Source organism: Durio zibethinus, chromosome 17 (assembly GCF_047325235.1).
Source record: "Durio zibethinus cultivar Kanyao isolate XHJ-2024 chromosome 17, ASM4732523v1, whole genome shotgun sequence".
In the NCBI taxonomy this organism is placed as follows: domain Eukaryota; kingdom Viridiplantae; phylum Streptophyta; class Magnoliopsida; order Malvales; family Malvaceae; genus Durio; species Durio zibethinus.
In genome coordinates this window covers 2,989,433-3,014,185 of record NC_143178.1, presented here as the reverse complement: position 1 = coordinate 3,014,185, position 24,753 = coordinate 2,989,433, and the positions used below count along the sequence as shown (strand labels likewise).

Below are 24,753 nucleotides of genomic sequence, written 5' to 3'. Positions count from 1 at the left end.
CATACAATATTTAATTTCCTACATATGGACTTCATTTCTTTATGCGTGCTTTTGACTAGAATGGCACTTAGATGATGGTGGGAAAGTTCCTTTGTGTTTTTAAATGGCTTTAATTATAATTACTTTTAAGTGGGTTTGGAATTTTAAGTTAAAAGATGAATTTAAGCTTAATTTTTAATCATTTCCGTGAACATCATGCTACTTAACGTAGGAGATCAATTATTGGTAGGATGAAAAGGAAAAATGATGGGATTTCAAAGAAAGTTGGAAAAAAAGTAACAATTTAAATTCATGTTTCTCACTTAAGGAATTGACTTTCAGCTCACTCGCCTAAGATCATTTCCTAAGAGTTCCACATTTGAATTAAACCTCTCTTTTCTTTGTGTTGTTTTTTCTATGGCAATGTAGGCATTAACCTCTAGAGTGCGTATAAACCCTAGATTCCAATTAGGGGTTTAAATACACTCTTTGTTCTCTTAAAAAAGTATTGGTCAAAATATGTTATAGGTCTTTGTACTTTTCGATTTTAAAAAATCTAATTCCTCTAATATTATTTAAAAAAAATTTAATCCTTATAATATTATTTTATTCAATTCAATTGTTAATAACGCACAAAGACTAAATTTAAAAAAAATAATACTATAGATAAAAATATTATTATAAAGACTAAATTTTTTAAAATAATATTATAGAGACTAAATTCTTAAAAATCGAAAAATATAAGATCTATAAAACATTTTAACCAAAGGTATTTGGGTGAGCCAACTCTATTGAAATTTACTTTATGTAAAAAATCAATCACTTGTTTAATTTAATAAATAAATAAAAATCGAATTTATTTATGAATTGATCAACAAATATTTTGCTTATTTACATTCTTAATCATAAATGCATTTTGATATTAAAAGCATTTAACCTTTTCACCAAAAGTGCTTGTAATTGTAGCATTTTTTTATTTAAAAAATGTCATTGGGTATTAGAGTGGTAATTTTTTAGAATTAGAAATGATCATGCATTAGAAACTTGGCATTAGAGTGGTGTAATTAATGGGAAATAGTTTTAGATTCAAGACTCCCAACATGTTTTCATTTGTTGTAATAAAAAATAGCATTAGTTTAATAGCCAAAATTAACGAAAGTTGGAATAAAAGCAGCATTGCCCTGTACACTCTAATGGTTTAGGTAAAGTCCCATCAAAATATAAACGTTTTTTGGAGGATTGTTGCTGTTATTTTCAAATCGATTTGAGGTGGAAAATGCAAATAGTAGGTAAAGGTTGGCATTGCCCAACCCCACCATACCAAACAAATCCTAGCTACCTCTCTTGAAAGCTTGCCCAATCCCTGTATTTTTGCGAAAGTTTGGTTTAAAAATTGGCTTCAAATCTTAACCTGATGTGACTCCCCTTTCTAACTTTAAAGAAGATCCCTATCACAATAAAATCAGGTATAGTTCTTTTGGAATTTGATACATATATAAATATTATATAAAGTATTATTATATGATTTGTAAATAATATATCTTTGTTGATAAGTATTTTATAAATTAAAAAAATCTCAAAAAATTAATAAATTGACGATTTACCTTATTTTTAAAAATAAAATAATTTTATCTATTCTTAAATTAAAAAAATTTAAAAAAAAAAACACGAAACCCAAATCTCCTATTTTATTTCAGTTGAAGTAGGTTATGTTGTGAGTAGGGTTTCGCTGTCGCGACCAGCCACCTCGGAAACACGAAGGCGAATCGTTATCGCCACCGTAAAAGACAAGACTTAAAACACTCGCACATGCCCCACAACTCCCAATGCCCAAATCATTGAGACCGATTCATGCTGACATGGCAGAAACTTTTCTCATTGGGGTTTTTTAGGGCAAAGGTGGGTCCATAGATTTGGGTCCCACGACTGCACGAATTACGAGGAAGTTGTAGGGTGATGTGGCTGTGATGCAATGAGGAGAGACCTGACTCGGTGCTGACACGGCGGAGTGTAATATTTTGGAGGTCAAGACTTGACTCAAGACTCGGACAGAAATGGGAAAAGAGCGTCTGCGTTATCATCCCTGGCTGCGCCTTCCACTGAAGAGTCGTTTTGAAGAAGAAAAAAGAAAAAGGGGGTGAGGATGGAATTTCAAAGGCAGTATGCGTCCTTTTGGGCTTTTTTCAACTACCATCTTTGAAGGCACCAAGAATCTTCTCAACCATGGCGCTTGCAATCCAGTGTTCTGTGTAGGAAAGTTTCTGCCTTTTTGGACAATAGTGAATCAATTATTAACTATGTCTTACATTTTCAAATATTCCTTATCAAGTTCTCATGTATGTATTTTTCTTGATATAAGATAAGGTAATATAACACAAATTCAATATCTTCTACTCAAATCATACATTACTTTTATTACTTAAACTCATTTTTTTTATAAAAAAAATAGTCGCAATTTGAAGTTCGAGAAAGTCATTGGAGTATTTAGAATTTTTTTTATTGGGGATCAGGACTGATAATATATATATATATATATATATATATATATATATTATCAAAGAATTTATTAATTTTAATGATGGAAAAGATGTTTTGAAAAAAAGTTTTGGAAGTATCTAAGAAAAAGTTTTTTCAAATTTTTTATTTTTCAATTTTTGATGGTGTTTACATCTCACCTTTCACTTGGATCTAACTACCAATATTTAAATTTCAAATTTATTAATATTATTTTTAAAAAATAATTACATAAATAAATTAAATTAAGTTTTAAATTCTAAATCTATTATTTTATATATTTTATATTTGATGCACGATTAATATATAAATTATTTGTACTATTATTGAATTAAATAATGTTATATCATTAATTAAATGAATTAAATATGTTAATTCATTCATGAGTAAAATTTTTTTAAAAAAATTAATTTTTTATATATTTATTTAAAAAATTAATATTTATTTATTAATGATCGATTCGCTAACAAATGATAATGTTTAAAATTTATACGTTAAAAGTACATCAAATATAAACTCAAACAAAAATTAGTAAAAACAATAAATACTTCGTAGATCAATAGATCATACTAACATAAATTAAACAATTTAATAACATCTTTTCCTAGAATCTTCTATACACTTTGTTCAAACAAAAGTAAAATAAATTAAAGTTGGTTTCACCATTATTGAAATAGCATATTACTTGAAGAGAATGGAGAAGCTTTTTTGAAGAATATTTGTGCTGCTCTTTTCATCATCACTTACATCATTGGACAAATCTTGTAAGGTTAATGTTTTTGCACTTATTAAATTGCCAGGTAACATAGTTTTCACGCTTTTTGCGCGGATGCAATTCCCATGGAAGGAAGCTACAACTATCAAATAATCTAGAAACTCATCATTGACCGTGCAATCCTGGAGGTAGTGTTAAAAAATGTGGTAAATTTGCGGCAATTTATGTGATGTTATCATCCGGTCATAGAAACGGTAAAATTGGATTGAAAGGTTAAAAAGCCTAAACCATAAAAGAAATTGACAGTAAAATGTTAAATGAGATTAAAGGAACTGTAATATGTAGTATAAGGACTTTATTAAGTAATTTAGAGATAAGAAAATTATAAATTAACTATGCTAAGTAATTTAGGGATAAGTAATTTGTCAATTAGTTATACATAATCATGCAATAATTATACAAGAATGAGTTATAAATATGTAAAACGATCATTTCAAGATTATAAATGAAAAACATTACTGAATTTTCTCTCAAACTTATTTTTCTTTTTGGTCTTATGCTCTGAAACTTTTTTTTTTTTTTTTAGTCTCATAATCTGCTATTTTCTGATCTAATCTCTTTCTCTTTCCATCATTATCCGTTTTATCACAATTTACTCTTTGAATTGAAAACCTTGCAACATTAATCTAACAATTTACAAAGAGGAAAAGTACCATTGCAGCAAAACCATCGGCCATGGCTTGTCTCTTGGAACGGGGGTCCAGCAAAGCTCATATTTCTTGGCCAAACCGTTGCCCAAAAAGGACAAGGAAACAAAGGGTCCCCCTTCATTATTTACCACCAAATTACATATTTATTTATATGCAGCATCAGTTCAGTTCCAGATGAACAGTAAAGCCTTTTCCTTTTATGTGTCCTTTCGAATTGTCACCAGCATCAGTTTAACGTGGAGTTGCAAAAGATAATATAAGAAAATAGATAACTAGTTCATAGCTTTTCTATAAAACAAATTTCAATAAATTATTAGAACACCATGCTGCTGTCCGCCCACGTAGTTTTTCTTATGCACATGTGACCAAAATCGATTATTGTTATTGTAGATTCAGGAGGCCTCTAAATTGTTCCAAAAGTACTCGTGAAAACTTGCTTTAAGCTAGCTTTCTCAAATGTAGCAATGGACGATCTCAGGGAAAGAGCATCAAGTTGCTTGTTTGGGATTTAAAAAGAGATTAAGAATAGCATGAGATCCACATTCAGGATAGTTTAATTGTTTAATTAGAGTCCATTAACTACAAATTCAGCAACTTATGTATAACCTATTCTGTAATTCTGTGCAAAGTTGTTGCAAGTTTGCAATATAAAAGATTGTTCAAACAGGCGTGCCTAGAAATAAACATATTGGCCATCATTATCCAAAGTGGATCATACTAATTTCATTTTTCAAGAACTTCACAGAATTTATTAGTCAAGTAGACAAATATTGGGTGTTTTTAAACTCATCATCCGATGCTTGGGGTCAAAAGTAAGTCACATGTCCTAATATTTTCAGCAAACTAGGGCTTTTTCTTACGGGAAAGTTAGTTATTTATTACAATTCATGGAGGTCATGATGTGTGTGATCGTCCTCATGCATGTGTAGCGCATGAGAGAGAGAAGACAAGATCAAGACTTGGTTTGAAAGGATACTTAATAAAAGTGAAGACAAGACAGTTAATGAACTTCCTCCGTCGGCAAAACTAATTGCAATAGTGAATGACTGTGTCTTTTGTGTGTGCTTGTACAAGAAGAAGACCCATTTGGCCTAAACGATAACTTTATTAAAGGAACGAATAGACAGCCTTTGTCTGGACTTTCTTACAAATTTATAGGGACAGAACTCTAACAACCTACCAAATTCAGAGATTCATTTTCTTATGTAAATTTGTTATGTACATGAGAACAAGAGCTAAAATTTCCCCTGCAAGCTCCCAAGCTCAGGAGCTCAGGGTCAAGTTGACCCCGCAGATGATCCACTGCACATTATTGAGATGATGACTGATTCATTGAAATATGTTCTAAACTTTTCATGAGTTGGAACTCACTTGGCTGTCTTTTGCCTACTTGTCGTAAAAGACGACCCTTAAGATTATGGAAGGGCTGATTTATACATTAATGCATGAAATTTCAAACGATATTAATGGTGTATAAAAAGAAAGAAGGTGACAATGGAATTCTTGGTTTTAGACAATAAATTTAGGGTCCCGATCGGGGCTACATGCATGCACAGGCAAATATCAGTTCGTACTACGGAGTGACTTGCTAGATAACCATTGAGAGATTCCCCCCAAATAAGGAAAAAGATCCTTAAGACACAAATATTTTTTATTAATTATTTTGAGTTACCGGAAACCCTGTGTGATTAAGGCTAATATCATTACTATATATATATATATATATATACACATATATACATACACTTTGTTTCTTTTCACTGCTTAATGCTTATCGTAGCATCAGACAAATACCTAAAAGAACAAAAAAGACAACTAAATACTGGTAATGGCTTCCTGGTTTTGGTCCTGTTTATTTATAGAAATATAAATGCACATGGTCTAGCAGAAGACATTGAGCAAATAAACAAGCCTTGATAGGTGATAATGTTGGTTTGGTGCTCAAAAATCTTACTCTGTAACTTTAAAAAATTAAAAAAAGAATACTAGAAATCCTTCATTAATATCCATGTCTGCAATCTTGAATAGCAGTGGCTAGTTTCCAGAATCCAAGGTCAAGGCACGACATATTCGGTATATCTTCTATAATTAAGGAGAATATCAGAAATTTGGATCCTTCTTCTCTCCTATAAACTATTCAAGGTCCGTTTCTTGTGCACATATCCTCATTTTGATATCCAGCCCCCTAGTCCAACCTTCAAGGCTTAAGCAGCATCTTATGACTTGGGCCATTTGACCCATATAATTTATTTTGTGGAAAAGATGTTGCAGAATTCTTAGTACTGCATTCAATAAATCCTATCAACTTTTGACTGTGAATGATTTAGATTTAGCAACGTACCACATTTGTTATATATTGTTTGTTTTATTCAAGGATCCAAATAAGACCAAATGTGTACTCCTTTTCTTTTTTCCATTGAATATTATGAATTAATTTTTTGGGTTATTCCAACAAATTGTAAGGTAAAAAGAATACTACTCTACCGTCTGTATGTTAACTCATTGACAAGCAATCCTGTTTATTTTCTATCTTGATGGACCCATGTTTAATGGTTCCAAAAATTGGATTCCAGGACCTGGATGGAGCCAATGGTGGGCTGGTGAAAATTGGTCCAAGGCTCTTGGTGATTTGGCAATGGACTGAGTTACCTTTCTGATTTCCAATATAAGGTTAATACATCCAAAGCCAATTTCCAATTCATTAGTGGGCTTTGTTCCTCTATGCGCCAGATAATCTAGAGTAGACAGTTAAAAGAAAGAAGTCTATTCATTGAGATGAAACAAATGCAGGCCCATACCTGATACAGTCCTCAAAACCCACCATGATTGCTTTACCTGCCCCTTTCCCTCCAAAACCACTTCTGCTCTGTTTTTTCTTTCTCCGTTCTACGACAAAACCAAGAAAGTGACCAACAAATCACTCACCGCCCTGAGTATCCTCCGCCATTCACCATAGACATCATTTCCTGCAACGATGGAAAAACCCTTCTATATTTTTTGTCGCAAGAAATCCACCTCTCTCGCTTTCAAAGACTACTATGATAACTAGTTCAACACTCTCACGAACACCCTCCTCCCCCTCCTTCATCAATTCCTCTCTTCCCGCTTAACCACTCTCCTACCCTTTCATCGTGATCTCCTCCTTCAACACGTCCTCTCCTACTACGACTTCCTCGACATCGCAGTCTCCAATGATGTTTCTCAGATTCTTTTCCCTTCTTGGCCCAACTCCCTCGAAATCCATTTCTTTTTTCTTGGTGATCTCCACCCTTATGTTTTCACCAACCTTCTTCGTTCATTCATCGATGCACCCAACAACGAAGAAGACGTTGAAATCGATAGTTACAATGATCCTGCTAAGGGTTCACTTCATGAAAATTTGGAGTGCCTTGGTAAACCCTGACTGGTTTTAACGGCCTGGATGAATCCACCCGAGAACTTGATTGTAAGAATTGAGCAGATTAAATGTGGCTTAAGGCTAATGGTTCCTGCACTTGTTTCTAGAGTAAAGAAAGTTCAGGGAACTTTTATGCGGAGGGTTGCAGAGAAATGGGCTGCATGTGAGGGAAAGAAAAAGGCCCTGCTGGAGGCAGTGAAGGTAGAAAATAGAAATGGAAGAAATGTAGTTTCAGATTTCAAGCCACTTAAGATCTTAATGTTAATTCTTTTAGGGGCCAAGATCTTGATAGTAAAAAAAAAACAAAAATTGTAGAGTTTACAAGTTGTTCAATAATCAAAATTGTTTGCAAAGAAGTTTAAAATTCATTTGAAAGTAAATGATACGGATGTCCACTTCCAAATTTCAGTCCTACTAATAATATTCTCTGATGAAATTGTACTAAATCAAATTAATTGCCTATAATGTATATTTTAATTAGTAATGCTCTCTTAGACGCCCTTTATCCTCAACAAAACTAAAGAACCAATGTGGCTACTGGCTAATGATATTGCAATGGGGTTGTTGACTCAACTTAAAATTTCAACTTCTGACCTGCCACTTGGCAAAATCCTCTTTTCTCTTCCTTACTTTGACCAATCATGAGATCGACTTTTATAATCATGGCCCAATGCAATAATACCTGTTTCTTAAATAAAACGCTACTGCCACTTGAAAGTTGAAAGGAAAAAAGGGGAAAAAAAATAAACCCACTGATGGCCTAAAACGTCGCCGCTTCGTATGGGGAGATTGAATACCCGGTGCAGTCGGTTGTTCTTATTCTACCGACAATGCTGGATCAAAGAAAGAAAACACCAAGCACTGTTAACAGATACAGTTTAAAAATAAGAAGAAAAAGTGAAAAACAGACAGAATAAACAATTACTACTGTCATTTAGTTAAAAACTGTTTTCATTTTTCATTTTTGGGTTTGGAAACTGAAGCTTTCTTCTCCACCAACAGAGAAAAAGTCGAAAAAAGCCGACTGTCATACAGAGTTTTATCAAAAAAAGAAAGAAAAAGAACATTACAGAATACAGAGATAAAAAAAAAAAACCAAAACCCCCAAAAAATCCATCCTTAGCCACACATAAATGTTTTTATGAGACTTTCAATCTTTCAACATCTTGTTTCCATGGCCTACAAGACCCAAATCACCACAACTCATTTCTTCCTTCTATTGATCATCAATTCAGCATCTTCTCAACAAATCCTGAATACTGAATCAACATCAAACCAAGCAACAACAGCAGAATGCAACAACCGCTGGATCCACATCAGGAACCTCCCATCTAGATTCAATCTTGATCTACTTACTAACTGTTCTGAATACCCACTTTTTGATGACTTTTGTCCTTACTTAGCAAACCATGGGTTAGGACAAAAAACCCATATCAAATCTCGCAGTTGGTACCGAACTGATCCTTTGTTACTTGAACTAATTTTCCATAGAAGAATCCTGGAATACCCTTGTCTTACAAATGACCCTAATGTTGCAAATGCTGTCTTTCTTCCTTACTATGCTGCCATTGATTCTTTAAGGTATTTGTATGGTCCTGATGTCAATTCCAGCTTCCAACATGGGATGGAATTGTTTGAGTTTTTGCAATATGATGAACCTGGAATATGGAAACGGCATATGGGTCATGATCATTTTTTGGTTATGGCTAGACCTGCTTGGGATTTCTCTCAGCCATTGGATAATGATCCTCCTATATGGGGCACTTCATTTCTTGAATTGCCTGAGTTTTACAATGTCACTGCTTTGGTTCCTGAGGGAAGAGCTTGGCCTTGGCAGGAGCATGCTGTGCCTTATCCTACGTCGTTTCATCCTCCGAATTTGGCATGCTTAGAGGCTTGGATTCAACGGGTGAAGACGTCCAGGAGGACTGCTTTAATGTTGTTTGCTGGTGGCGGAGGAATTAGTGCCACCCCGAATATCAGAAGGAGTATAAGGACCGAGTGTGAGAACAGTAGCATCAACAGCAACAGCAGCAGCTTCGACGTTCTTAAAAGTAATGGAATATACTCAAAGACATGTCATACAGTGGATTGCTCGAATGGGATATGTGAGCATGATCCTATACGGTACATGAGGCCTATGCTACAAGCAACCTTTTGTTTGCAGCCTCCAGGGGATACTCCATCTAGAAGGTCAACTTTTGATGCAATCACTGCAGGTTGTATACCAGTTTTCTTTGAAGAATTGTCAGCAAAAATGCAGTACGGTTGGCATTTGCCGGAGGAGAAGTATGCAGAGTTCTCAGTGTTTATACCAAAGGAGGAGGTGGTTTTTAAAGGTTTAAAGATTTTGGATGTGTTAATGGGGATACCAAGAAGAGAGGTTACGAGAATGAGGCAATCTGTTTTGGAGTTGATCCCTAGAGTTACGTATAGAAGGCATGGTAGTTCACTGGGATTGAGGACCACGAAGGATGCATTTGATATGGCAATAGATGGAACCCTACAAAGGATCAAAGATAAGATTGCTAACCTGATAGAAGGATGACCCAAATTCAATTTTATTTCTTGTCTGTATTTACTACTGGTATTTTTCTTGACATATTACTTTCCTTTTTTTTTCCTTTAAAACTTGCCACATCACTGCACAGCTGCAGACAGAATGTGATGTTTTCTATATCATTTATCATTATAAAACATTGAGCTTTTGCAAGCGTAATGATGATCTTGTTGATGTCCATATTATAGGCTGAACCATGATTTGCAGAAAATAATGGTACTGTTCTACAAAAGAACCAAAACAACGTTGCATTGTAGAAAAACTCATCTTCGTTCGGCTGTAACATATTTCTGCCCAAGTTTGACTCAAGGGAGTAAAAGGTATTGCTACTGCAGTGCTGATTATGTTGATATAGAGGACTGAAAATACAAAAGTTTAAAAGCTTGAGGAAAAAGAATAAAAATTTACAAGCAGTGCAATAACTAAAATATAACATATTTCGAACAAAACAAAATGGAGCTGATGGAGATTATGCCAGCGCAAACTCCCATTATATGCGTGCTTTTGGATCAGGAGGTAGGAACTGGAGAGCTGCTGTTCACAAGTATTTCTCTTCTGTTCTACACGGTTAACTTGGCAGCAGGGCAATTTTTCATCCCCATCTAATAACAGCAGAACCCCAAGTTAGACCAGCACCAAAACCTGCAGTTGCAATTGTTTGCCCCGACTTCACCTTTCCACTTCGAACAACTTCATCCAATGCCAAAGGAATGGATGCTGCACTTGTATTACCATAATTTGCCAAATTTGATATGACTTTTTCCTGTGGGAATTCTAAACGTGTTGCAACTGCATCAATAATCCTTTGGTTTGCCTGCATTAATTAAATTCCTGTTAGATTTCCCCCCCTCTTAATCGTTGGAAGATATTGTACTGAATACCATCCTCAGACATACAATATGTGAATTAGGCTGCAGTTGGTCACTTCTAATGGATAGGGCTTTACCCATTCCTTTCGATGAGCATGGGCAACATACACTAATCGAAACAACACCAGTGGTCTTTTTTCCCCAACTACCTTTCAACAACTTCCAATAGCATCTGATGCCCAAGGGCAACAGCCCGAAGAAATTGCATTCTTCCTACTCTCAAGATGTTTTAAAGTATTATCAGATGACCATCCAAGTCACTTTCTGTCAATGACCTTCTCGTACTCAAAGATATAACACCCATGAAGTTAGATTTAAAAATGAAAGAACAATACATCAGTGACAATAATGTCGATCAACAGTAATCACGGAAAAATCTATGCACCAATAATCTGGGAGCTCTCCTGGTTAGGCCAGCAGGGCATATTTTGACAAAAACAAAAGCTATACTATATGTGTACATCTAAATCATATACCTGATGGAGCAATAACCAGTCAATGCTGGATGCAGTGAGACCAGCTTTTTCCAAGGCAGACTCAATTGATTGTGGCACACATCGCACAGCAAAGCGAAAAACTTCTTTGCCATTCATCTGCACGCAGTTATAAGAGGACCTTTTTGGAGGGAAATCTAAAACTGAACCATTAGAACCCAACAGATCATTGGTTCTATCATCATTTATGGGAGCACCAAGATGTCTGCAACAGGGGTGACAGCTCAGTCAAATTCCTCAGAGGAAGCAATAGTGTTTGTTTACTTCCACAACAAGAGAAGCACATACCTTCCACCCTCACCATCACTATGCAAGTCAAAGCCTAATAAGCCATCCTCCTCAGCATCACAGGCCTACAGAATCATTTGTATCGCAAATGATATCATGTTTAATTGTAGAAGAAAGTAGATAGGTACATGGTAACTACTATTTCATAAGAAACCATTAAACTAGTAACACTTTAGGCAAATCAACAGATACAAAAGTTGGTATAACAACTACGACAATGTCGGAATTGGCTCTAAAATAGCTTAATAAAGCCGCTAATTTAATTATGGTTGAATTTTTTGCCTCAGAGTTTGAGGTAGAAAGAGTAGAGGAAAGAGATAGAAAATAGAAATTTAGATAGGAACCAGAAATAGACAGAAGCAATTAGGGAGGAAACAAAGGAAATTGGAAGAAACAAAAGAACCAGGGGGAGAAAACCAGAAAGAATTAATAGAGGGAGAAAATCCAAATATTCAATATCTCAAAATATTTAGCATCCTAAACCTAATTGAAATAAAATAACATATATATTTATAACTAAACCCTAATAAAATGCAAATACTAAATATAATCCTGAAACCCTAAAACTTAGAAAAGAAGTAAAACACTAATTCATATAAAATAACCTAACTATTCTAGAATGTCTTAAATATATATAAAAGTTACAACTTACAATTAACCCTGTGGGAAAACACTTATTTACAGCTGGTTGTAATCTTGTAATCTGTATATTTATATTTGTATCTCTAGAATTAAGTATTTGTAAGGATAGACAATCCCTCAATTATAGGATTAGTTTTTTAGGAAGATTTAGTTTCCTAGTTTAACCCCTAGTTAGTTGTATATAAACCTAAGATTCTTGTATAATTCTCAATAAGCAATTTTCCAACATACATTCAATTTTCACACTGATTTATTTCTTAGTTTTTCCACATGGTATCAGAGCTTTAGGCTCTTCTTGGGAAGCAAAATTTTCAGCCTTCATTGCTGACTTTTTTAGGCCTTCATTGCCGAATCCTATTTAGGCCTTTATTGCCGAACCCTTTCAAAGAAAGATATCACTACCACCCAATTTGAGGAAATGTTAACTGAAAAAATCACCGGAGTACTACAGATGTCTCAGAAATAAGGAGAGTTCGACAAGTAAGAGATTGAAAAGCTGAGAAACTTATTGAAAATCCTTGAAAAGCTTATTATGATATGTTCTTCGGGTAAGGTTTCTAGTTCAGGTAAAGCTTCCGATTCTCATGGATTAAATGTCTCGACTAAGTCTATTACGAGTTCTTGGGTCATTGACTCAGGAGCCACAGATCACATGATACATTCCTTACTAAAGTTTAGTACATATAACCTGTGTCCTCGTAATAAGAAAATTGTTGTTGCAGATGGTTCACTTACCACAGTGGCAGGATTAGAAGATGTTCAAGTTAAATCCCTCGTTTGTTCTAAAAAAATGTTCTTCATATTCCTAGATTGTCTACTAATCTGATATCTATACAAAAACTTACCAGAGATATAAATTGCAAAGTAACTTTTTATCCCTCTTATTGTGAATTTCAAGACCAGAGTTCAGGAAAGATGATTGGACTTGCTAAGGAGAAGGATGGACTATACTATCTTGAGACATCAAATAACACAAGTAGTATCAAGAATAGTTTACCTTTGTCATTTCTTTCTGAAAAATCTTCCAATAAAGACAAAATCTGGCTTTATCATTTTCGTCTTGGACATCCTTCTTTTGGAACCTTGAGAAACATGTTTCCTTCTTTGTTCAAAGGATTAAATGTCGAAGATTTTCATTGTGATGTTTGCGAACTTGCAAAGCATAGACGTGTGTCGTTTTCAATCAGTAACAAAAGAAGTTCTACTCCCTTTTACTTGATTCATAGTGATATTTGGAGTGCCTCTACAATTCCTAATATTTCTGGTGCGAGATGATTTGTTTCATTCATAGATGATTGTACCAAGGTCTCTTGGGTTTTTTTACTTAAATCCAAATCAGATGTGAATTGTGTGTTTTTAAGCTTCCAAAACATGATCCAAAATCAATTTGGAGTGAGAATCAAGAGATTTAGGTCTGCTAATGCAAGAGACTACTTCAACCAGAGTCTATCTACCTATTTCCAAAAAGAGGGGATTATCTATGAGTCATCTTGTGTTAATATTCCACAGCAAAATGGAGTGACAGAGAGAAAAAACAGCCATTTACTAGCCACAACCTGAGCCTTTCTTTTTCAAGCAAATGTACCTAAATTTTACTGGGGGGAAGCTGCTCTCACTGTCACACATATTATAAATAGGTTACCTTCAAGGGTTTTGGGATTTAAAACTCCTATGGAACTAATCTCACAATTTTATCCCAACCTTAATACCACAAACAATCTCACACTTAGGATATTTGGTTGTACAACATTTGTTCATGTTCACAGTCATAACAGGGGAAAGTTGGATCCAAGAGCGATTAAGTGTATTTTTGTGGGGTATTCTTCAACTCAAAAAGGATATAAGTGCTATCATCCTCCTACCAAAAAATTCTGTGTCTACAGATGTCACTTTTGAAGAAAATAAACTATTTTTTACTCAACCTTATCTTCAGGGGGAGACTTCATTTATGGAAGATAAGGATAAAGACTTCTTTTTGCTTGATTTGCCCCTTTCTTCAACATTTACACCAATTAATTCTTCTGAGTCGAAACCTGTTTCTGCTGAGCCCAAGTCAAACACTGAATTTGAGTCTGAACCCATTCCAAATACGGAAGATGTGACAAAGGATAATATTGTTCTTGATTCTATGAAGGAATTACAGGTGTACTCAAGAAGGAAAGTTCCAGATCCTGAACCAGTGCCAGTCCAAGAACCTGATCCTAACTCTGTAAATGAGGTAACTACAGTTTTTGACTCAGTTTCTCAAAATGAGCATGAATCTCCTAAAACTATAACTAGTGATTATGATCTGCCTATTGCCATTAGAAAAGGAACCAGAGAATGTGCCAAGCATCCATTATACCCAATCTCTAATTTTGTGTCATTTGAAAAATTCTCACCATCCCACAAAAATTTTCTTGTGAGCCTAAACACTATTTCTGTTCCAACTACATTATCCGAGGCATTATCCAGTGAGAAATGGAGGCAAGCCATGAAAATAGAAATGGAGGCCTTAGAGAAAAATCAAACATGGGAACTAGTAGAGTTGCCTAAAAAAAAAAATCCAGTGGGGTGTAAATGGGTTTTCACTGTAAAATACAAGGCAGATGGTACTGTTGAAAGGTATAAAGCCAGGTTAGTGGCTAAGGACTACACTCAAACCTATGGAGTGGATTACCAGGAAACCTTTGCTCCAGTTGCCAAGATGAATACAGTTAGGATTTTGTTATCATTGGCTGCAAATTACAATTGACAGCTTCAACAATTTGATGTAAAGAATGCTTTTTTACATGGTGATTTGGAAGAAGAAATATATATGAAGGTTCCACCGTGATTTAGAGGTCATCTAAAAGCAAACAAAGTATGCAGGCTGAAAAAAGCTTTATATGGCCTTAAACAGCCTCCTAGAGCTTGGTTCGGGAGATTTGCCAAAGTGATGCTAGCAAAGACATATAAACAGAGTCAAGGAGATCACACATTGTTTATCAAGCACTCTGATTCAAGGAGAGTCACAATTCTATTAGTGTATGTTGATGATATAATTGTAACTGGAGATGATGAAAAAGAGAGAGAATTTCTAAAACAGTGTTTGGCTAGAGAATTTGAGATAAAAGAGCTAGGGAGATTGAAGTACTTCCTAGGAATTGAAGTAGCTCACTCACGGCATGGTATTTTCATCTCACAACAGAAATATGTGATGGATCTTCTGAAAGAAACTAGGAAGCTTGCATGTAAACCTGCAAATACCCCTATAGATCCTAATCGTAAAATTGGAGAAGCTAATGAAGATGCTGCTGTAAATAGAGAGATGTACCAAAGATTAGTTGGAAGACTCATTTATCTCTCACATACTAGACCTGATATAACATATGCTGTGAGTGTGGTAAGTCAATTTATGCATAATCCTAAAGAAGTGCACCTACACGCTGTCTACCATATATTGCACTATTTGAAGGTCAATCCTGGGAGAGCTATCTTATTCAAAAGAAATTTGGGGTTAGTTCTAGAAGCATATACAGATGCTGATTATCTAGCTTCAGTAACTAATAGAAGATCCACCTCAGGCTACTGCACTTTCTTAGGTAGTAATCTTGTGACTTGGAGGAGTAAAAAATAGAATGTGGTGGCAAGATCAAGTGCTGAAGCAGAGTTCAGAGCAATGGCTCAAGGAATTTGTGAACTACTATGGTTAAAGATTATCCTAGAAGACTTGAAGATTAAGTGCGATGGACCAATGAAACTCTACTGTGATAACAAGTCTGCAATAAGCATTGCACACAATCCTGTGCAACATGATAGAACAAAACACATTGAAGTAAACCAGCATTTCATAAAGGAGAAACTAGACAGTGGGTTGATTTGTACACCTATGTATCAACCAAGGGTCAACTTGCAGATGTGTTGACTAAAGGTCTCAGTAGTGCAACATTTCAAGAAATTATTTCCAAGCTGGGAATGGAAAACACCTATTATCCAGCTTGAGGAGGAGTGTGGGAAAACACTTATTTACAGCTGGTTGTAATCTTGTAATTTGTATATTTATATTTGTATCTCTAGAATTAAGTATTTATATCCCTAAAATTAGGATAGACAATCCCCCAATTATAGGATTAGTTTTTTAGGAAGATTTAGTTTCCTAGTTTAACCCCTAGTTAGTTGTATATAACTTAAAATTCTTGTATAATTCTCAATAAGCAGTTTTCCAACATACATTCAGTTTTCACACTGATTTATTTCTTAGTTTTTCCACAAACCCATAATAAAGTTCTAGATAATTTAATCTAGCAATTAGCACGTCCCCATGCTAAAACAGTTATGCTTTTTAATAAACCAAATATAGGGTGAAAGATGATTCCCCACAAAGACCTATGATTTCAACCCACTAGTTCTATATTAAGTCTGCCTGATGATTATAAGAACCTATATTACAAGCACATTGCTATGAAATCTTGATGCAAGGGGCAACATGCAGATCAGATTCAGCTACTCCCAAAATCTTTGGCAAGAAATGGCTCCAAGAAAATATCTAATTCTGTTCTATTTTGTAAATCTAAGATGAAAGCATGCTGAATATAGGTACTTCCAATCCCTTACTTTTGTATGGTGCAACAAAGTATTAAAGAAGTAATAAGCAGTTTTCCAACATACATTCAGTTTTCACACTGATTTATTTCTTAGTTCTTCCACAAACCCATAATAAAGTTCTAGATAATTTAATCTAGCAATTAGCACGTCCCCATGCTAAAACAGTTATGCTTTTTAATAAACCAAATATAGGGTGAAAGATGATTCTCCACAAAGACCTATGATTTCAACCCACTAGTTCTATATTAAGTCTGCCTGATGATTATAAGAACCTATATTACAAGCACATTGCTATGAAATCTTGATGCAAGGGGCAACATGCAGATCAGATTCAGCTACTCCCAAAATCTTTGGCAAGAAATGGCTCCAAGAAAATATCTAATTCTGTTCTATTTTGTAAATCTAAGATGAAAGCATGCTGAATATAGGTACTTCCAATCCCTTACTTTTGTATGGTGCAACAAAGTATTAAAGAAGTAAAATGCAGGACTGTATCTTATATCAGGGCATCTATTTAAGTCCTCCACCAAACAAGCATATTAGAGAATGTAATATAATGCGCAAGTCGGGCAACTCAGCAAGGGGTATGATGCACTAAGATATCCTTCCTTGCTAAGATTTCAGATTAAACAGTTCTCCATTTACAACCAATTTTATGCCCTCTGCTAGACAGAAACACCACATACGCATGTATATAGACCAAGCAGATCATCCCCATCAGTGAAGCTAGAATCTGCAATAGTATGAAACAGTCTGTACTAGCTGATGCAAGTTCAAGATATCGCCACGGCATCATCCGGAAAAGAGTGAACTTACAAAAAGAAGGTATTAGCATATTACCTGAACTAGTACAGCACCAGCAGCATCCCCAAAGAGAATGCATGTCCCTCTATCAGTCCAATCAACAATTCGAGAAATAATATCTGCTCCAATCACTAAAACATTACGAAACCCACCTCCTGTAATTCACAAAGGTAAAAGGATACTATAAAACATTAATGGGCATGATAAAACCTCCCCGCTGTGAATTAAACAAATTCCTTACCCCTAATATGGCAAGCAGCAGAGACCAGACCCAACACAAATCCGCTGCATGCAGCTGTAATATCATAAGCTAAAGGAGTTTTTGTGCAGCCAAGCTCTCTTTGGACCTGACAATTTAAATAAAAGTTGCCAGAACAATAACTAATTAGTATTCAATAAAACATACACACATTACTGTCAAAATAAGCACATATGCCATGTCAAGACCTACAAACAAGAAGACTAGTGAAGCTCAAATAGACCCAACCTCTGCTCGAATTAGACAAAATCTGTAGAGCCAAACAGTTGCCTGAACCAAAACCTGCTCTGACATTGATTTTGTATTTATTTGAAGTTTATACCCTACAACACTTGATAAAATCTACTACAGCATCCATGAAATTCAATGTAGTACAAGGAAAATTTTCACCAGAAAAATAGTTAATTTTTTCTCTGTGCCTCTTTCACTCAAAAGAGAATACTTAAACCTGAAATCAAGATCTCCGCTTAAGCCCCTATCCTCCAGCAACAATTAATGTACATTAACTAAGTTTGTAGCCTTCGTGTACCTTCACACAACAATTACACTTTCAAACAATATTTGATTACACTACTTCCCATTAGATCCCATTACCCAAAATGCTTGGAAACCCCTAATGAAACCCAAAGAAGCATCTAAATAAACCAAAAGATCTTTAGCTTTTACAAATATTTATAAGTTTTGAGACCAATATAGAATCTACCAATATGGTTAAATTTCTAGAACACAGGGAAAAAAATGCTTGCAAGCACATATTCAAAGTCTCCTCTAATACAAAAAACGTTCTATGATTTATGCTAGTTAACACAAACAAGTTTTTCAAGATAATCCAGGACATATCATTTTTACATTCCTCTTGATATATTTGAAGCAGTCTTGTTTAAAATGCATAGAATCATCCAATCCTAGATTTTCTGAAACCTCCATGCAGTCCAGCATAAATAATGAAAATTGCTATGTTTGTTACAGCCTCATTAGATTCTGCAATAATTATTGACCTATTCCCCAATACCTGTGGAGCAACACCAAAAAGATCATCTGGTGTAGATGTGCACATCAAGATTAGGTCAAGATCATTACGGTCAACATCTGCCATTTCAAGAGCTTTCCTTGCCGCTTCAACCGCTAGGCTTTTTAAACTTTCCTTTCCTGTAAGAGGATTGTTAATAGGACTCTCCTCCACAGAGAAATAAGGATGGCAAAAAAAGCAAACAAGGTTTCTGTCCAGCCATGGCCAAAAAAGCAATTTAGACAAAGCAGTGCAGCACTTAAGCCAGGCCAACGTTCTGCTTATTATAAGGGAAAAAGCCTGTATAAAGTATTTTTCAACCTCTTAAGAATAGCAAGCATAAATAGCTGTACTTAAAACCAGTCTAACTCAGCATATCTAGACTGGGACTCTTCAAGCCAAATACCCTTCCACAAGATTTAAGCAAAGGTTTTTATCACATGAACGAAAGTTTGATACAAGCAGGAAATGCCAGCAAAATAGTTAACGGATATGCTACACATAGCACTAGTATGCATTAGAGAATGTTCTGACCTGAAATAACCCGTCGATTTCGTATACCAGTTCGGACATAGATCCATTCATCAGAAGTATCAACTATTTTTGCAAGATCATCATTTGAAACTGAAAGAATTGGCACTGCTGACCCACAGCCAACTAACTTGCAGCCTTTACTAACAAGCCTGTATTTTTTTCCAAAGTATAAATAGGAAAGTAAAACATAAGTCACGAAAACCATTATCTTTCAAAATGAAAGGAGTAAACAAACAAATAAAACCGAGGCTGCATCTCAACTCTGAAGGCCAGAATGGATTTGAAGTACCCAGTAAATGCCATTGACAAGCCAGCTGTTTGGCACGTGTACTTTGAAAACTTCAGTGTCAAAAGGGGGTTACATACAACATTGTACTTTATCTTAACCCCAGACCTAATAGGAGCTTCTCAATCACCATCAGAAGAGAAACCTAATGCTTCTAGTAGATCAATAACAAAACTATACAGGTCTGGAGTGCTCAAAAAGCTTACAGATACCTGGCTGTCTTTCACCCTGTTAAGTGTCTCCCTAACTAATGTGGAAATAAAAATCATTAAGATGGCCTGCAAGAGACAAATTAAACAAAAAATTGGATTGACCAATATATCCAACAACTAGGAAACCTTAAGTATCTGAACTATGTCCATGTTAATCTCCAGCTTGTTGATATAAGTAAAGCGTGCAGATATTAGCCTACAAGGGTCACAGGAAGACTTCTTTACTCAAATGGCACAAACTCCAAATAGCTTGCGATTTCCTCTATTCTCATCTCATAACCCAAACCAAAGTTTCCTATATCATATAAATCCATGAATGGATAATAACTGAGACTATTTAATATCAAACTCAGGACAATTAGTTATTTTTGGTATGCCAGACACAACCTCCTAAGCCACTGATTATTCTGAAGTACCATTCTTAATTTGGAGACAAAGGTTCATGAATTGTTTATTCAGCTAGGACTACAAAGAACGCACAAAGCCAAACATCTTAAAGACCCACAAAAAAAAAAAAAGACAAACATCTTGCTCATACCATATTCAAGTCATCTATCCAGAGTTGCCTTTGCATAAACTAGGAGGATCGGCAATTTCAGCTCATTAGTTTTTCAAACCTCGATGATAATCCACCAAGAGCAAGCAACACAATTACTGGGCACTACAACCAAATGACATCCTAATCTTTCAAATTTAATCAAGACAACTCCCCTGTAAATAAGCTCCAGATGCACACGTATGAATCTGTTTCATCAATTCATAAATGAAAAGAATCGTCTTTGTTCAATGCACATGATTCTTGCTAGTGGAAGAGCAATTTAGCCTTGAACTTCACAACAACTATAACACCCAAACAACGAAGTTCCAATAAAATTAAAACTCAATAATAAACAAAAATTTACTCTTTCCTGAAAAAGTATCCACATTTACTCAATTACAGATACAGAGTCAATACCCATAAAGCCAAGCTCATTTGAAACCATTTTCAGAAATAAACCAGCTGCTACACTCCAACAACTCAATTCCCAGAGAAATAAATCAATCAAGCAATAATCAAACAAGAATCGAATAAAATAAGCCGAAGAAATTTACTTGGGTACTCGAGATTTAGAAGGGGAAAAATGCTTCTCTGCACCTTCAATGCCACTTGAGCACACTACCGTCCTAAAGATTCCTTCAGAGAAGCAAATCCCAGATCGAGAAATTCCTATGGAAGGTTGAATCTTTCTCCTCAGGCACGGAACTGAAGGTGTGAAAAACCCAGTTGCATTGGCCATTTACAATCCCACAAAACACTCACTTTACAGCGGCGAAGGAATAATATAGCTAAAAAAATGAGAAAGAGAAATGCAAATTTTGAAACTTTTTTTGCCTAAAGGGAGAAAGCAAGGGTCTTTAGAATGTAATGGAAAGAGTATAAAAAGCCCGTGACAACGAGAGAAAACTCAAATTAAATAAGTTTCATGAATCAATTTTTCAAAAAGGTTAAATAGATTTATGCAAAACTTGAGCGAAACCCAGGCTTCATTTTTGGTAAAGATCTTAGGAGGGTCCAAAGATAAAAGAAAAGGGAAAAAAAATTGGCTATTTTGCCAACCAGTTTTGTGAAACTCCAACGCTACTCTTAAATTTTCTCTCGTTGTACAAGTATATCTTGTGGGGCATAAAACAGTTGGCTTAGCACTTGACAGTTGACACTAGGCAGATTGAGCTTGAGTTCTGTTTGCTGGTTCGTACTCTTTGGGAATGCTTGGCCAATACCTGTCGTTGATGGTTCGTGAATTACAAGGTTTGGTTTTGCATTGAATCCTCATCTAACTCGTATTCTTATTTCTTGTCGTTTCACACATTGTTTCAGCTTTGGTTTACTTGTAACTCTTTTCAGTTTTCCCAAACAATATAAGTTAAAGAGTTTGTTCGACAATTGGATTTCAAGTCAAAATTTTAAATAATTGGATTTATTTGATTGGATTGCATTGGATTTAAAATAAATGGTAGGTCTCTTCTTATAAAAAAAGACAGACTCACCAATTTTACTTTAGAATAATAATGCCATCACCATGTGATTGCTCTAAAACATGACCCCAATATTGGGCTAAATTTTGGAGTTTCCATGGTGGAATTGGTCTATTGTATTGGACTCCAACACAAAATTGAAATTTTGGAGAGGCCCGAGAGCAATGTTAGAACAAATCAGCACGTTTTGAACTTAATACATATAGTCAAGTTCCCTTGAGCCGCCGGGAAATATGACCTAACAAGATTTTTTCAAAAAAAACCTTTTTCAATAGAGTAAGAACTTTTTAGGTACATAATACCTTATCATTAAATAGCATTTTAGAACTAAAAAATATGATTTGATCAAAAGCTTCAAAGTTCAAACCCTGCTTGGTAAAAACATTGAACATTGAACATTCATCTTCTCATGAAAAGGGAAACAAATTAATTTTTAAGATCGGATAGGGCAATTTAAGATCCTCTTTTTCTGAATCTCAAGCTCCCAAGGAGTAAATGCTGCTGCTCTACTCCTCTCAAATTTCGCCAAAGAAAAAAAAGGTCGAAATTGTAGGCACCCAGAGTTCACATGGATAGCCGCCCCATACTTGGTAACAGCTGTTGTATCATGTCATCCAAGAACAGTACAATATTTACATGAGAGGTTGAGTTTTGACTTTTGATATACTTGGTAATCATATCAAAGCAGAGGAGGGTGATCTATTTTTGGTTTGATTTTTTGCAAAAATTTTAGTTATTTTATACCCATTTTTATTTATTGTAATGTTATTTTGTATCTAATAATTGAAGATAAGATTTATATTTGATATATTATCGACTAATCATAAGCCTTGATAGCAGCCAGAAATAACTTCATTTGTGTATTTCCATCCCTTCAACATTCCAAACTCTTTCTCACCTGCCTAGAAACTTGAAACTCATTGTTAATGGCAAAGGATACTAACACTCCAAGATTGAAAGTTATTTAAAAATGACAAAGAAATCATTCTCGTACTTGAAAAGAGTGAAGAGGATTTTAATAAAGAAATGGGAACTTTACCATCGGTTGCAAAACAGGGTGAGTGGAACACACTAAAATGAACAAAATCACTGCACAGTATGGAGAAATGTTGAAACCTTAAAGTTGTAGGCCTTGGTCTAAAATTGCTAAAACATTTGCTTTTGATATTCAAAATCTGCATATCATATGCTTTGAGCAACAACTAAATCCTAGTGTAGCGCCCCCTTTTTGCTATAAATGAGCCCCAGACCCCATTTCGCAACAACAGGGAAATCAGTAGCTGCCGCCAGCATTGCTAGCAGAGAGAAAGAGGCCCTGTTTCCCTTTTCGTACACTCTGCTTATCTCTCCCACAACTCCCCCACATCACGAGGGCCCCAATCGTTTCATTGATGACTGATACTTTTTTGACCAAACCCCTTTTTCTTTGTAAACTCCTGACATCCTAACTGCTTCTTCAACATACAGGAGAGCAGAACATGGTGAAATACCTTAATTTCCGGGACTCTAGATTGTTTTTTTTTTTTTTTTCTGATCATTTCATGAAGTACTCGGGGTTTGATTCATCTTTACTAGGTTCTCTTTTTCTTTTAAAAATTTTTACAGGTTGATGCAAGATCAATTCCTCATTGGCTTGGAATTCTTCTTGGAGAAAAATTCTTTGATCCTTGTATAGTTCATAAGTCTGAAAAGAAAATTGAGAAGAACATTTTCTGCTTGAATTGTTGCATTACTATCTGCCCTCACTGCTTGCCTTTTCACCGTCCTCATCGTCGCTTACAAGTTCATTGATCTAGATTGCCAAAAATCAGCATAAAATTCCATCTTATCTTACTTTCTTACAGATCGAATTCCTTCTATTTTTTCCCTTGTACAGATAAGAAGATATGTTTATCAAGATGTTCTACGGTTGAGTGATGCTCAAAAACTGATCAATTGTTCCCTCGTTCAAGTATGTAGTTAATCTAGCTTGAACTAAGAAAGTGAAATGTTTCTTTTCTTGAATTCAGGTCTTCTGATCATTTTTAACTCTACAGCCATACACAACAAACAGTGCCAAAGTAGTGTTTTCGAATGAAAGGCCAATGTCACGCCCCTTTAGAGGCTCTGGTAAATTCTGCATCAAATGACATCGCAGCCTTCAAGACCCATTTCTCTTCTGCTCTCTCTCTTGCAAGGTTCATCATTTCCGTTTTAGTCAATTACTAGTATATTCACTGTTTTGATTTTCTTAACATTTTCAATTTGCTTGTACTGTTACTGTTTCTCTTTTTCTCACAGTTTAATTTCCTTGCCCCACATGCATGCAGGTTAATCACTTAGAGACTGCCAAACGTGACGGAAAAACACTTGACCCAACCTCTGAACTACTTCCATTGTTGTACAAAACTAGAACTGACGCCAGCTTCCTAAAGCTTGAAGAGGATCCTCAGATGACTCCTGACTCCGTCATGGGCTCCCCTGTTTCCCCTAGTACTTGGTCAGGAGGATCAACAAGCACAACTGTCACTAGCAATGGTAACAGTGCAATAAACTGCAAGCCATCGTCACTTGTTTCCACTGCCACAACTGAGTTCGTGAAGAAGAAGAAACGCAGCTGCGTTTTAATGCCTCGAGGTTCGTGCCGAGGCAGATGCTCACAGGCTGCTGCGGCTGAGAGTATTAGCCACCGGAAAGGTGTGCCTCAAAGATCACCTTTGAATTGAATGTGAAAAAAATAATAATAATAATTACGATGCCTTTAGTAGTTTAGCATGTAGTGTGTTTTAAGGAGGCAATGATTTGTGGGAAAAGTTTTGACCGGGATGGAATATTAATTCCTTCCCAATATTTTAGTGTTTAGTAATTGTTAAAATTAAATTTTATAGTTGTATAACCTAATGTTCTTTGAATTTGATCA

General features: G+C 35.3%; 2 protein-coding genes and 2 pseudogenes across 5 annotated transcripts; 3 read left to right on the top strand and 1 right to left on the bottom strand.

The window, feature by feature from the left end:
- Positions 1–6,848: 6,848 nt before the first annotated feature.
- On the top strand, positions 6,849–7,960 carry LOC111318560 (protein INAPERTURATE POLLEN1 pseudogene; annotated as a pseudogene).
- Positions 7,961–8,226: 266 nt separating this feature from the next.
- LOC111277264 (putative xyloglucan galactosyltransferase GT19) lies at positions 8,227–10,034 on the top strand. Its single transcript, XM_022863589.2, has one exon. It carries the CDS (start codon positions 8,457–8,459, stop codon positions 9,861–9,863), a length of 1,407 nt encoding a protein of 468 aa, XP_022719324.2. The 5' UTR covers positions 8,227–8,456; the 3' UTR covers positions 9,864–10,034.
- A 155-nt stretch (positions 10,035–10,189) lies between these two features.
- Positions 10,190–21,627, bottom strand: LOC111277274 (beta-ketoacyl-[acyl-carrier-protein] synthase III A, chloroplastic-like). Of its 3 annotated transcripts, none has more exons than XR_016329057.1 (9): positions 20,931–21,627; positions 19,341–19,489; positions 18,810–18,946; positions 17,780–17,885; positions 17,575–17,693; positions 11,527–11,591; positions 11,221–11,443; positions 10,822–11,019; positions 10,190–10,689 (listed from the first exon to the last, which is right to left on the bottom strand). XR_016329057.1 is itself a non-coding variant. In XM_022863611.2 (8 exons), the coding sequence occupies exons 1-8, from the start codon at positions 21,113–21,115 to the stop codon at positions 10,468–10,470; spliced, it is 1,206 nt and encodes a 401-aa protein (XP_022719346.2). In that variant the 5' UTR covers positions 21,116–21,619; the 3' UTR covers positions 10,190–10,467. The 3 variants fall into 3 exon arrangements, 1 of the variants encoding a protein (XP_022719346.2); XR_016329056.1 differs by having other exon boundaries at positions 10,550–10,689; positions 10,772–11,019; XM_022863611.2 differs by lacking the exon at positions 10,822–11,019 and having other exon boundaries at positions 20,931–21,619.
- Positions 21,628–23,091: 1,464 nt separating this feature from the next.
- LOC111318552 (uncharacterized) lies at positions 23,092–24,753 on the top strand (annotated as a pseudogene). Its single transcript, XR_016328917.1, has 6 exons — positions 23,092–23,236; positions 23,322–23,335; positions 23,460–23,636; positions 23,731–23,805; positions 23,891–24,031; positions 24,164–24,753. The product of XR_016328917.1 is annotated as an uncharacterized LOC111318552 (transcript).